This window comes from Schistocerca serialis, chromosome 5, assembly GCF_023864345.2.
Source record: "Schistocerca serialis cubense isolate TAMUIC-IGC-003099 chromosome 5, iqSchSeri2.2, whole genome shotgun sequence".
NCBI lineage: Eukaryota > Metazoa > Arthropoda > Insecta > Orthoptera > Acrididae > Schistocerca > Schistocerca serialis.
The window spans coordinates 255920357-255936107 of record NC_064642.1 but is presented as its reverse complement, the minus strand read 5'-3'; the positions used below and the strand labels follow the sequence as shown (position 1 = coordinate 255936107).

The following is a 15751-nucleotide window of genomic DNA, read 5'->3' as shown; positions in this document are numbered from 1 at the left end:
GGTCTCACCGAAATTAAGCAGATATCTGTAGCTAATGTCATATTAATGTAGTACCAGTAAAAGAAATGGGGTGTGACTATATATACAAGAACTGGTTTTAATTCAGAAGCTCTTCTGGTTAATGAATATTATACTGAATAGTTCCTTGAATCCCGTGCCAAAAATGTGGATTTGGAAACACAAATGATAACATTGCAGACAGTTTACAGTTTATCAGCATAAATTTTGGAACATGTATTGTGTTCGAGTATAATGACTTTTCTGGAGACTAGAAATCTACTCTGTAGGAATCAGCATGGGTTTAGAAAAAAACGGTCATGTGAGACCCAGCTAGCGGTATTCGTCCACAAGACTCAGAGGGCCATAGATACGGGTTCACAGGTAGATGCCGTGTTTCTTGACTTCCGCAAGGCGTTCGATACAGTTCCCCACAGTCGTTTAATGAACAAAGTAAGAGCATATGGACTATCAGACCAATTGTGTGATTGGATTGAGGAGTTCCTAGATAACAGGACGCAGCATGTCATTCTCAATGGAGAGAAGTCTTCCGAAGTAAGAGCGATTTCAGGTGTGCCGCAGGGGAGTGTCATAGGACCATTGCTATTCACAATATACATAAATGACCCTGTGGATGACATCGGAAGTTCACTGAGGCTTTTTGCGGATGATGCTGTGGTGTATAGAGAGGTTGTAACAATGGAAAATTGTACTGAAATGCAGGAGGATCTGCAGCGAATTGACCCATGGTGCAGGGAATGGCAATTGAATCTCAATGTAGACAAGTGTAATGTGCTGTGAATACACAGAAAGATAGATCCTTTATCATTTAGCTACAAAATAGCAGGTCAGCAACTGGAAGCAGTTAATACCATAAATTATCTGGGAGTACGCATTAGGAGTGATTTAAAATGGAATGATCATATAATGTTGACCGTCGGTAAAGCAGATGCCAGACTGAGATTCATTGGAAGAATCCTAAGGAAATGCAATCCGAAAACAAAGGAAGTAGGTTACAGTACGCTTGTTCGCCCATTGCTTGAATACTGCTCAGCAGTGTGGGATCCGTACCAGGTAGGGTAGATAGAAGATATAGAGAAGATCCAACGGAGAGCAGCGCGCTTCGTTACAGGATCATTTAGTAATCGCGAAAGCGTTACGGAGATGATAGATAAACTCCAGTGGAAGACTCTGCAGGAGAGATGCTCAGTAGCTCGGTACGGGCTTTTGTCAAAGTTTCGAGAACATACCTTCACCGAAGAGTCAAGCAGTATATTGCTCCCTCCTACGTATGTCTTGCGAAGAGACCATGAGGATAAAATCAGAGAGATTAGAGCCCACACAGAGGCATACCGACAATCCTTCTTTCCACGAACAATACGAGAATGGAATAGAAGGGAGAACCGATAGAGGTACTCAAGGTACCCTCCGCCACACACCGTCAGGTGGCTTGTGGAGTATGGATGTAGATGTAGATGTAGATGAAAATATTTTAATTTGCAATAACAAACAATGGAAAATCCAGGTCATATGCAATGAAATGTTTAAGACAGCATTACTACCGCAATGCATTTTAATTGAAGATTCATTATCATTACTTTAACACTGATTTTACATCAAATGACATTGACTGAGGACACCTAGTGTAAAACTGGTGGAAGTAAAGCTGTGAGGATGGGCCGGGAGTCGTGCTTGGGTAGCTCAGATGGTAGAGGACCTGCCCGCGAAAGGCAAAGGTCCCGAGTTCGAGTCTCGGTCTGGCACACAGTTTTAATCTGCCAGGAAGTTTCATATCAATACACACTCCACTGCAGAGTATAGATCTGATTCTGGACACCTAGTGTGTTTGATGAAAGCCTTCAGTTTATTTCTCTATTATCTCAGCGATTTACATGTTACGATAGAAAATTGTTTATCTGATTATGGTGGTTAGATGTTAACAACAACAAAATGTGGACTGATTAAGTATTTATCATAAGACAAAGACGCCAATAAACGAATCAAACACTGCCCATGTCAATGTCAACACACAACTAATGAGAAGAAGGGAAGAGATCTAAACATCAAACTCTCAAAATAAAGAATTTAAAATTGTGTTCTCTGTATGCTTCCAACACTTTGCATATTGTTTTCCACTAAAAGAGGTGAAGATAAAATTAAATAGATGTGTGGACAATAGATGGATGTAGTTTTCATAGCAGAAAGCACAGAGTCACTTTCATTGACTAAACCACCAGAAACAGAGGAGTGTAGGGTGGTGAGTCCCACAGGGTTTGATACTGGGTCTTCTCTTGTTGTTAATATATGTAAATGATATTAAATAAATATTATACAAAATTATATTAATTTTGTAAGTCACATAATCACAGGCTTTGGTAAGTTCACAAAATATTCCAATAGGTTAATTTTTCTTGTACAGATTTTACAGCACTTAATGAATTAAGCCTTGTATTGCTTTCTTTGTAGAGAATCCTTCACTGAAACCAAATTGAGAGAATTGAGAGGCAGTTAACAACCTCTGCTTGGTTAAATGAGTCAGTATTCTATCACCAGCCATTTTCTCAAGCACTCTCTGAAAGGAATAGGTATATAATTACAGATGGTTTGCTTGTCTCCAGTTTTATAAGTCAGAAAATGTGACTTATAACATAATTACTTTTTACTGACCTGTTTAAGGGAAATACTCTCAACTCAGCATAAGATTTTAATAATCTTCTGGAAATATCATCATACCCAACACAATTACTATTTTTTATTGAAATAATGAATTTTGTAATATCCTTATGTGTTGCATTTTTAAAATAAATGTCTGTTGGTGGGGCATACAGAGTCTTCACAAGTAAATTTAATGCATTTGTATTTGGGTGTTTATTGGTACGTGAAACATTTTATGCCACAAAGTAGTTGTTCAGCAAAGGTAAAGAGCAAGAATATTTCGTATGGTAGATACCTGTGATTTTATAGAGGCCCCTTCAAACATATACAAAATTGTATTCCCTCTTCCCAATACATTTACCCCAAAATTAAATTTTTTGCTAATAATAAAAATGAGCTTTGCTGGAACTGTGACTTATACAATCTCAAAACAAGAGAAAAAAAATCAAATTTCATGTAGACTTGGCCTTTTTGTCTATAGTTGAAAGTGTTGTTCTTCATTTTGATACAACATAAAGCAAGAAACTCGAAATCTATTTACATTGATAAAATTCAAGATGACATATGATTAGACATTATTTTAAAAATTATCTGGTTGTCACAATTTAAGCACTGTAGATTCCTGTTGTATGACAAGTAACAATGCTACCTGCAAACAGACCTCTGCAACTACAAAATTAATGTCAATAGATTACTGGTTGCTAAGACCAGAAGATGCTAAGCAATTGATGAACACACAGAAAATAAATAAAACAATGGAAAATCCAGGATGGGATAATGACAATACTATGAAAAAGAAAGATTGCTACTCACCATTATAGAGAAGCTGCTAAGCAGATAGACACAACAAAAAGACTGCCATACATGTTGAGCTTTCAGTCAAAATGTCTTTTTCCAACATATACACCACACACAGATTCATGCAAGCACAACTCACAAACACATGACCACTGTCTCTGGCCACTGAGGCCAGGCTGTGAGCAACTGTGCCTGAAGGGAGAAAACAGAAACCTGTGTAGCATTGCAGTGGGAGCATGGAGGGGATAGATGGGTGAAGGACAGAGGCTAATGAAGGTTGAGGCCACTGGGGTTACAGGAACACAGGATACATCACAGGGAGAGATCCCACCAGTGCAATTCAGAAAAGATGGTGCGGTTAGGAAGGAACCAGATGGTGCAGGCTGTGAAGCAGTCACTGAAGTGAAGAATGTTGTGTTGGGCATCATGCTCAGGAGCTGAGTGGTCCAGCTGTCTCTTGGCCACAGTTTGTTGGTTGCCATTCATGCGGACAGACATCTTGTTGGTTTTCATATCCACATAGAACACAGCATAGTGGTTGCAGCTTAATGTGTACAGCATATGACTGCTTTCACAGGTAGTCTTGCCATTAATGGGATAGGTGGTGGTGGTGGGAAGATGTACGGTCCTGCAAATAGGTCTGTTGCAGGGATATAAGCCATGAGGCAAGGGGAAGGAATCAGGAGTGGAATAGGGATGGACGAGAATGTTGCATAGGTTTGTTTGGTGGGCAGTGGAATACCACTGTGGGAGGGGTGGGAAGAATAGTGGGTAGGAGATTCCTTATGTCAGGGCATGATGAGAGATAGTTGAAATCACGACTGAAAATGTGATTCAGTTGCTGCTGTCCTGGGTGGTACTGAGTCACGAACCAACACCAGCTTTTCTGAATTTTGCAATATATCCTACGTTCCAATAAACCCCCCTGGCCTCAACCTTCATTAGGCCCTGTCCTTCACCCACCTATCAACTTCTCTGCCCCCACTCGAACAGTACAAGCTTTCTATTCCACAAATGCACCCACTAGTATTTCTTTTTCTCCTCTACTTCTCTTCTTTTCCACTCCCCTCCCCTTCCCTTCCCCTTCCCACGCAACTGCACCTAGCTGCCCTACCCTGTTACCACCACACTTCTGCATGCTCCCACAAGCAGCACTTTACCTTCCCCCAACCTTAACCTGCTATTCTATATTCCTCCCCCTCCGTGCTCCAGCCTCCTCTTTACTTCCATCAGCCAGATTGCTTCTTCCATCAGGTGCAGTTGCTCACAGCCCAGCCTCAATGGCCAGAGACAATGGTCTCATGTGTGCGTGTGCGTGTGTGTGTGTGTGTGTGTGTGTGTGTGTGTGTGTGTGTGAGGTGTGCCTTCATGAATGTATGTGTGTTTTCTACTTTAGGAAACACCCTTTTGGCCAAAAGGTCAACCTGTATGGCAGTCTTTTTGTTACATCTGTTCTGTGATCTGTTCTGTGACTCAACATTTCCTCTATATGGTGAGTAGCAATCTTTCCTTTTCATAATAGAAAATAAATAAAGTCATTCCTCTGGAATTCCTCTTCCTTACCACTCTCTTCTCTCACCACTCCCCATACACCTACTTCCTCCACACTTCTTGAGATCTTTAAACTCAGCTGCCCAGAACATCATACTGGAGCTGTTTTCTGTGCTCTATGGAAATAATCTCCATTCTTGCACACACTTAGCTTTTATACATTTCCTGCAGTTACTGTGCTTATGACCAATGTGCTTCATGTTACCAGTACCTGATGATCAAAGATGCAATAAATTTAAATTTTGACCAATGTACAAGAATAACAGCAATAAAGTTTGTAAGATCCCACTGCAAGAGTCAATTTGAATAAAATAATTTTGGGTATTAGACCACATCTTTTTGAAACACTAAAACAACTAAAAATACCACAATTTTGATCATTATGCAGTAGTCCTCTTCAGGTTGATTAACTGCTATGTTCTAATTATGGCTTCCTGTCTTACATTAGTTCTCAAGTAGCTACCAATGTCACATTCTATGATACAGTTGGATAATTTGAAATAAATATTGCCGTGGGTAGATGGCTGTACGGTTGGCTATTGCCTGTGCTGCTTGGGCAGGTAGCACGACAAATGTCATCCATGTACCTCAGCCAACAATGTAGGTGCAGCAGCATGGAACTTAGCACTGTCTGAATGAATGCTTCCATGAATACATCACCTATTATGGGTGAAAGGGGGAAGCCCATTATCACTCTGAGTGTCTGCTCGTGGAATTTGCACAGCCAAGTAAAGTATGTCGGTGAGAAACACAGTTGTGCCAAGTTGCAGATGTTTGCTGGTACTTGTTCTTGCAGCACATGGATATACAGAGATTTTATGTTACAAGTGACCATTAGATCAATAGCTAGTACTAGTATAGACAGCGGAACAGAAGAACCTCTTCCTGTTGCTCTCTTAACTTATGCAAGAAGCAACAGCAAGCATGTAGGCATGGTGCTGCACCACAGAAGAATTAAAACAATGTTCTAGAACAGCCATAAGATCCTAGATGTGTTGAGGCCCAAGAGGAATTCTGTAGCTGCTCTCAAAGCTGCAGGCACCTACGAACATTGATGTGAATGCTAGATTGTCTACATTGATGAAATCAGGAGACTTATTATCATTTACATGTTCGAGTATGAACACTGTCTATGGCTAGGGCAACATAACAATTCAACTATAGCTGAATACTATCAGGACTGTGGCCAATCTACCAGTTTTCAAGAGCCTTGTGTGCTCACTCGGCAGCCAAGGATGCAGTAGTGAAAAATAAGATAGGCTATCAAAACCACTAAATACACCAACAGCATGAACAGGAAGGACGGAAATAAGTAATCCGTCCTGGCTGCCAGCAATCCCAGTCCAACAGGCCATGTGTGTTCATCAGCCAACAGCTCCACATGATCCAGGTTCAACAGTATGAACAAGCAGCCAAAAGAGAACTGTCACGCAGCATTAATGTCTTAGAAACAAGCTGCTGATTTGCTATTGTCCACCAATCACCTGCCAGTGTGACACAGGCAGTAATCACCCCTCCTAGTAAATCTTTACATCAAACTGTCCATTGGCATCCCAGAATGTGATGTTGACCGCCAGCTGACAATCAAAACAAGACAGTTTATAGGGGGAGATCATTCACCAGAATCCAGCAGTTAGTCACCCTGAAGAGAATGGCTGAAGCATCAGTATTATAGATGTTTTTGCGTTTCATAATGATGTGACCGAACACTCATAATCAAAGTAACACTATTATCTGTAGTGATAACTATTACGTAGCATGAAAAAAATACTCAAGATGCAGGAGTATCAGATGATGCAACTCTCTTTGTATACCAAAATTAAACTTACCCAAATGTAGAGATCTTAGGCAAGAAAATATGTGGAAGTGTTTATTAAAAAACTGAGTCTCACTACATAATCAGTCACCAAACATACTTCAATTAAAGTCAGCTACAATAATATAAGAATTCAATTTTTATGAGTAAATGTATTGAATATTTTCATTGTGCAACATTAGAAAGTGATCTCATAAAAGTAAATCACATGTAACAAAAATAATTGGAGTGTTTAACATGAAAAAGAAAAAAATAGAAATTAATCCTCACCCAAAATTTCTTAAATTTGAAAGTATAGACATAAAAAGGTGACCAAGTAATTAATGCAGTTAATCACATTACAAACAAGAGACTCATTTCATAGGAAAAAGAAACCACTTTGATCATTATAAAACATGAGGTATACAGGGAACTGGAGACAAAATACCCTTTTCAACTAGTGATAAATGGGAGATTCTAAAAATATCTCAAAGCCAACTGTGAATCTTTAAGTGACTCCTCCATAATTTCTAACAAAATGGGTGATTTATCATTATGAAGTAAAACTCCATGACAGAGAGAACTACACAAAGTATAATTAAGTATTCGTCTGGAGAAAATTTCAGAAATGGTGGAATTCCATGCATTATCCAGCTGGTAGCTGCTGTCATGGTTCATTAGATTTTCCAAGATGCATATTAAAGGGATTATTTTATAATGGAGTCCCAAGAAGATGTTACTGTGGCCAAAATTAATGTCTCGTCATACTCTATTGAATGTCCATTGGAGATACGGTATTCCGTAATTGCAGACTTGCTGAAGGTGAGTGCAATTTTTATGTTCTGTGCAACATTTTTCCACTAAGCATGTTGTTCGTCCTATACAGGCCATATCATACTGGCAAGGTATTTTGTAAACTCCCACCTTCCGCAATAACAAGTTATCCTTCACTGATCCCAACAGGTCCAAAATCTTAGGTGGTGGGCGGAAAATCACTTTCACCTGACAATTACTAAGCATTATTGCTATTTTGAAGCGAATATTTCCAACAAAGGGAATAAAAGCTTGGGACTCTTTTGGTGCATCTCCTGTTTATCCATTTCCCAGTTCTTGGTGTCAGCTGAGAATGCCCTGTTAATTTGCAGGATCGAGTATCCAACAATCTGCATCTGATAGTGTATGGGCCCTGTGTACAAGGGTTTTAAGCACACTCATGGTTTGGAATGGGTGATGGCAAATTGAAAAGTGCAAATACAAATCAGTGTGAGTGGGCTTAGGATAAACAGAATGTCCCAGAGAGCCATCACTCTTCCGTCTAATCAAAACATACAGGAATGGGAGACGACCATCTTCCGCTTATTCCACAGTAAATCAAATGCTCTCCTGAAGGAGTTAAGATGATGCAAAAACTCCATTAACTTACTTTCTACGATAAGGAGAGAATTTCTTATACAAGGCAAAAGTTGGATACCATTTCAGAAGAACTATTCCACTTACACATGAAGATTGCAGCGCTTCTCTCTCTTGTACCATGGGATTGGTTGTTGGACAGACTTCAGCCAAGTTTGATTGGATATATACTGAAGAGCAAAAGAAACTGGTACACATATTGTGTATGGCCTCCGCGAGCACGCATAAGTGCTGCAACACATTGTGGCTTGCACTCCACTATTGTCTGAAGTAGTGATGGAGGGAATTGATGCCATGAATCCTGCACAGCTGTTCATAAATCCTTAAGAGTACGAGGGGATGGAGATCTCTTCTGAACAGCACATTGCAAAGCATCCCAGTTATGCTCCTTAATGTTCATGTCTGGGGCTTTGGTGGCCAGTGGAAGTTTTTAAAATCAGAAGTGTGTTCCTGGAGCCACTCTGTAGCAATTCTGGACATGTGGGTGTTGCACTGTCCTGCTGGAATTGCCCAAGTCCGTCAGAATGCACAATGGACATGAATGGACACAGGTGATCAGACAGGATGCTTATGTATGTGTCACATGTCAGAGTCATCTCCAGACATGTCAGTGGTCCCATATCATTCCATCTGCACATGCCCCACACCATTACAGAGCCTCCACCAGCTTGAACAGTTCCCTGTGACATGTAGGGTCCATGGATTCATGAGGTTATCTCCATTCACACACATGTGCACCCACTCGATACAATTTGAAACGAGATTTTTCCAAGCAGCCAACATGTTTCCAGTCATCAACAGTCCACTGTTGGTGTTGACAGGCCCAGAAGAGATGTAAAGCTTTGCGTTGTGCTGTCATCAAGGGTACATGAGAGGGCCTTCAGCTCCAGAAGCCCATATCAATGATGTTTCATTCTGCAGAAATTTGCAGAAGGGTTGTACTTCTGTCATGCTGAATGATTCTCTTCAGTCATCATTGGTCCCATTCTTGCGGGATATTTTTCTGGCTGCAGCAATGTTGGAGATTTGATGTTTTACTGGATTCCTGATATTCACAGTACACTCATGAAATAGTCCTACAGGAAAATCTACACTTCATTGCTACCTCAGAGATGGTGTCCCCCATCACTTGTGTGCCAACTATAACACCACGTTCAAACTCACTCAAATCTTGCTAACCTGTCATTGTAGCAGCAGTAACTGATCTAACAATGGCACCAGACACTTGTCTTATATAGGCATGGCCAACTGCAGCACCATATTCTACCTGTTTACCTATCTCTGTATTTGAAAATGTATGCCTACGTCAGTTTCTTTGGTGCTTCAGTGTATAAGGATGAAAGTTCTTGGCAGTTGTCAAAATTTGATTGTTTGGTGGCACAACAGCCATCACCAGAGGAAATAACTGCATGACATTCCATTGTTAACTTCACAGAGAAGCATTTAGATGATTTGAAGCTGTCTCTATTGGGTAAAGGACTAAATTTTGCACCTAAACCAAATGTGCTACCTCTGATAAGTTTTGTAAGAGGTGTTGAAGCTGTAAATGCCTTCCTATGGGAACAATGCCTTCTTGTGGATTCTGGTGTAGAAATAAGAATGGAAACTTGCCATGCTCTTTTGAAATCTCATTCTCAACACAGTAACATAACCTATGAAGAAAGGGCTGCACAATGTAATCTCAGAGAGGACCCAAACATATCGGTGCTGAAGGCTGATAAAGGTAAATCAAGTTCTGTTACCTCATAGTTTGTATTTGGAGAAGATGAATGACCTACTCAGTGATACTATTTACAGGAAGATTGCCAATGACCTTACAGCATGTGTGCCACAGAAGAGATGTACACTCCCGAATTCTTCCTCATTACATCCAGAGATCATTGAATGGATAAGACCACATGGCAGCGTACCACCAGACTCTATGGTCTTCCTAAAGTGCACAAAGATGGCCTTCCTTTATGGCTCATAGCAAGTAACATTGACACCCCCACATACGATTTAGCCAAACATCTTGCTTTCTTGCTGAGACCATTGGTTGCAAATGTCCTCATCATACATGGAAATCAGCCAGTTTTATCAACAGACTGGTGGCTCTCAGCCTCAGCAGTTCAGATCTTCTAGTGAGTTTTGATGTAGTATCTCTTTTTGAAAAGGTACCTCATGCTGATTCTTTGCCATTAATTGGTAAACAGTTTGTTGGGCATCACTTCTTTGTTTTGACACACTCTTTCCTCAACCTATTTTATATTAAACCCAGAATATTTTGAACAGACTGATGGCATTGCCATGGGCAGTCACTTGTCTCCCCTGGTGGCAAACTGTTTTATGGAGGGTTTTGAGGAAACATCACTTGAACCAATGGTTCTTAAACTGTTTTTTGTAGGAACTTGATTGATACTTTCACAGTGTGGCCTCACGGAGAAGAAAAGTTAATGGAGTTTTTACACCAACTTAACCCCATTTACGAGAACATTTGATTTTCTATGGAATCAGAGGAAGATGGTTGTCTCCCATTCCTGGATGTTTTGGCTAGACAGAAGAGTGATGGCTCTCTGGGACTTTTTGTTTATTGTAAGCCCCCTCCCATTGATTTGTACTTGCACTCTTCAAGTTGCCATTATCCATCTCAAATCATGAATGTGCTTAAAGCCCTTGTGCACAGGGGCCATAAAGTTTTAGATGGAGATTGTTTGCCTAAAGAGCTTGCACATTTGAGGACAATGTTCAGAGACAATGGATACTTGACTTGGCAGATGAACAGGACATTCTCAGCTAAAATAAAGAACAGGGGAGTGGATAATAAGGAGAATGTGCCAGCAAAGTCCCACACTTTTCTTCCATTTGTTGGAAATATTTCCAACAAAATAGCAAGAATCCTTAGTAATCTTCAGATGAAAGTAATTTTCCGCCCACCATCTACAATTTTGGACATGCTGGGATCAGTGAAAGATAACTTGTTATTGCGGAAGGTGGGAATGTACAAAATACGTCACCAGTTTTGTACGGCTTATATAGGACAAAACAACACACACAGTAGAAGAACTTTGTGCAGAACATAAATGTTGCCCTCGCCTTCTGGAACTGAGAAAGTTTGCAAATGCGGAACATTGTATCTCCAACATACATTCAATGAAGTATGACAAAACATTATTTTCAGCCACAGCAACATCTTTTTGGGACTCCATTATAAAATAACCCATTGAAATACGCATCACATAAAATCTAATGAACTGTGACAGAAGCTACCAGCTGGACAATGTGTGGAATCCAGTCAACTCTGAGATTTGCTCTAGACAAAGATGCCAGAATACTGCAATGACTGCAGTGAGAGGCAACACCAAAGACTGCTGATCTTTGCAGTTCCATAAGTGAAGAAGCTGCTGCCAGGTGGTGTGGTCCTTCTGTTTCTCTGGTGCATGCATGGCAATACTCTCACTCTACATAAGGCAGAGTAGAGAAAGTATTTGTCAGTTGTTGATCGTTCACCTGAAGATGACTGGCAGGTGTCCAGTTGGAATATCGAGAAGTAAAGTTTACAATGACCAGCTGCAATTTCGAAATCTCTTTGAACATTTAATTTGCCAGAAAATTTTAAATTTTATCTAGAATTAAGTTATGTGCACATCTAGTAATGAATTAGAAAATAGGACTGTAGTTGAAATACTTTGAACAAGATAATGGATAAGAAAATAGGACTGTGTCTGAAGTACTTTGAACAACATAATGAACACATTATCACAGTCAAGACAGGCACAAAGTCAACACCCATATCAGTAGTACAAGTATAAATGCCTAACTGCTCCACAGATTATGAATAAATTGGCAGAATGTATGATGAAATAAAAGAGATTATTCAGTCTGTCAAGGGGAACAAAAATTTAATTGTAATGTGGAGGGTAGAGGGTGGCGTGGCATTGGTGTTCAACAGTAGGAAAAGGAAAAGAGAAGGAAAAGTAGCAATAGAACATGATGACTGAGGGAGAGGAAGAAAGGAAAAGCTTACTGGTAGAATTTCACACAGAACACAATTTAATCTTTGCAATCATTTGGTTTAAGAACTATGAAAATATTTATATACATGGAAGAGAACTGGAGCATCATTTGGTTTCAAAAATATTATATAATAGTAAGAAAGAGAAACTGAAACCAGAATTAAAGTACTTCCAGTGGCTGATATGGGTTCTTACAGTGATCTATTGGTTACGAACTGCAGACTACAACTGAAACAGGTGAAGGAATACAATAGTAGACGAGTGATGGCTCTGAGTTATGAAACAGTCAAAAAGGCAAGGCCTCGTAAAAATCCTTGGATAACATACAAAATACTAAATTTATTTGATGAAAGCAGAAAAGACCAAAATGCCACATGTGAAGCAGACAAAAGGGAATGCAGACATCTAAAAATGAAACTGGCAGGAAGTGCAGAAAGCAAAGCAAGAATAGTCATGAGCAGAAATGCAAAGCTGTAGAAGGATCTATGACTATAGCAAAGACAGAATAGGAAAATTAAAGAAACCTTTGGAGAAAATTGAATCACATGTACAAGTATCAAGAGTTAAGGTTGTAAGGATGTATTGAAGGAAAAAAACTTGAAGACGGTATTATGGAAAGAGAAGATGAAGTGTTGAAGAATTTTACAAGGCACTGAAAGACCTGAGTTGATGCAAAATATCTGGAGTTGACGACATTCCCAAAGAATTATCAAGATCCTCAGGAGAGGCAACAGCAACAGAATTATTCCAACTGGCAAGATATTTGAGACAAGCAAAATCCCCCAGATTTCAAGGAAAATATAATAATCCCAATTCCAAGAATTTAAAAAAAATTAATTTAGTCAGGAGGTGCTCCAGCAACAATCATACAACTCAGGTCTTGAATATTCAGGCTTTTACTTGTTTGGCTCCACAGAAAAATTCCTGTGTATACAACTCTTCACATCTGGTCAATAATGGAAAGCATTTGTGTGTAGAACAATTCATGTTGAAGCTAATACCAGACATGACATTCACTGCAAAAGTGCTAAAAAGTGTAACCTTATTTATATTTTCATATCCATTTGACAGTATGTTTAAAAAATGTGTTTCTTATTAATCTGTCCTTTGACAAGCATCATTAATGATCAAAATGTTTTAATTTATGGACTTTGTTAGCAATCAACTTCCATCATAGATGAGCCAAATGAATGGGAAACTGGCATTTCTTTTGACTTCAGTGTATGCCTCATAGCCAAGACTGATAACTACTTCTGATTTTCTGTGACATCTTAAACGTATTTGCTGTACTTTTATTGATTTCTTTTCCCTTATTCCAGGTGAGCTATGAGAAAAGGCTTGAAAAATGTTATATTTTTCATTGTATCCATCAGTGACAATTCAGTGTTTTATATTTGTTTTTCTTTATTTTAATTATCGCAGTTTAACTTAGTTTTTTCAACAATGATTACATACAAAATTTAACAAATAGCAATGTAATACAGAACTTTCAGCATGTAATTATGGTGATCTCTTGATGCTGCAGGTTACCAGTGCCTTGGCTGCTGTTTGGAATCATATATGGAAGGCCTGTAGAGGTGAACAGTGTTGGGATGGTGTGCTCAATCACCATTCTTTTCATGATGCTGGTGTTTGTCATAATCTCTATTGCTTGCTTCCGGTGGAAAATGAACAAAGGACTTGGTTTCACAATGTTTCTGCTCTATTTTGTCTTTGTGGCTGTCTCATTAATGTTTGAATATAAATTCTTATCTTGTCCTGTCTAGTGATTTGAAAATGAGCCGAAAGAGAAGAGCACAATATTTTTTTACAGTCCGGAGAGATGCTTGTTGGGTTGTGAGCTTGGGCAGGCCCCAGTGCTCCTGTTTGTTGCATAATGAAATCTAGAATAATGTTATATAGAATTAAATATACAGACTGTAGATATTCAGTTAAAGAGAAGTTTTATAACAGCTGAAAGACAGTTTGCTTTTCAAATAATTAATATGTCCATGACCGAAGTTATTGAGTGAATAAGTGAAACTTACTGAGAAAACATTTCTTACACAGACTGCAAAAATGCCAATATTACTTGGCTTGCAGCTATGAGAGTGGAATAAAAGTTTGTTGTAGCTATATATTTGTACCATAGATAAATTTGTATGAAACTTCACATAAACTCTGGATAAAATGTTAACAGCATAGCTGTTAGTCATTTAGAGGCCATAAATGAAAAACACATGGTTACCATTCTCACACACTAGTCCATTTTCAAACAGCTAAGTAAATTAGATGATAGGTAATTTTTCGTATGCTGTTAATAATATAATAAGGCTCATGTGTCATATTGTTGAAGCTCAGTAATCACTGCAGATGAAATATAACTGCTATATATTTACAATAATTAAGGTGTCCAGGGACAAATATATTTTGTGTATGAATCTCATACACCACTAATATATCAGGTGGAACTCTGTTTCATAAGAACTAAAAATAGGATAATCTCACAGTGCATTTATTATGTTCCTTAAACTTGAAGGTGAGTGAAAGCTGTGTTTATTTTTGTTTAAGATCTATAGTTTGTCATGAAAGTTGTAGAGATTTAATGTACATAGTGATTGATGGTCCTCATTTGGGCTGCCTGAATAGTTATTGTTGAAAATTTTTATATAAATAAAAACTTGGTTTATAGTACCAGAGATGAAACAGAATGTACTACAAAGTGTATTATAACAAATATTTTTCATAGTTATGGTGTGCATATCAGTTCATTTGATGTGTTATCTCTATACAGCACAGGTCATTCAGATGATCTGTAACTTCTTTAAGCTGCATTAATCTTCAAATTTCCAGTGTTAAGACACATTATTTCATGCCTGCCAAGAGATATCTCATCTACATGGCAGTGTGGGATGTAGACTGCCAGGATTTGAAATCAAGTATAACTTCCTTAAAAACTTAATTTATAAGATTGCTTTCAGTATGTCTTCAGCTATTAAATTTGCATCTTTTTATTAAATTTCATTTGAACCAACTTGCTGTTAAATATGCTATCTAAAGAATGCCATGACATTAGCTCATCAACTAACAGTACACATTATTATTTGATGTGTTGACTCTTATACAATGCTCACAAAGAATAGCTGTGATACAGGATAAATTTTGAAAAGAAAGCTTTTTTTTAATAAATCATAAAAGTTATTCCTTCATGTTACAGAGTTAATGACTGTCACAATATCACTTACTACTTTTCTCTCTAACCTCTGTTACACATACCATCAGCTTTTGTGACATAATTACTGAAAACAATTTCCCAGATGAAATGACTAAAAGTTTTTATATATTAGTTACTGCAATTGTCAGTCCAGCCACGTCCTTGTGTTGTACGAATCAGTAAAATCCCATCTTAGCACACATATTTCTACTGAAGATGCACATATTTCTGCAGGTTTACAAGGTCCAATTTATGTAATTCTATTTTATAGATTAACACCAGATTTTGTAGCCTCAGTAACTTACTTACTCCAAACATTATAAGTAACCAACAGTGCACTATCTACAGATCACTACTTTT

At 38.5% G+C, this 15751-nt stretch overlaps 1 protein-coding gene across 1 annotated transcript in view; it reads left to right on the top strand.

Annotated features, from left to right (window-relative positions):
• The window catches only part of LOC126481881 (sodium/potassium/calcium exchanger Nckx30C), a 1430899-nt gene extending 1415677 nt beyond the window's left edge, over positions 1-15222 (top strand). Inside the window, exon 9 of the mRNA XM_050105840.1 lies at positions 13724-15222. Within this exon, the coding sequence (XP_049961797.1) occupies positions 13724-13964 (241 nt within the window). The 3' untranslated portion in view covers positions 13965-15222. The remainder of the gene's footprint in view (positions 1-13723) is intronic.
• Positions 15223-15751: the final 529 nt, after the last annotated feature.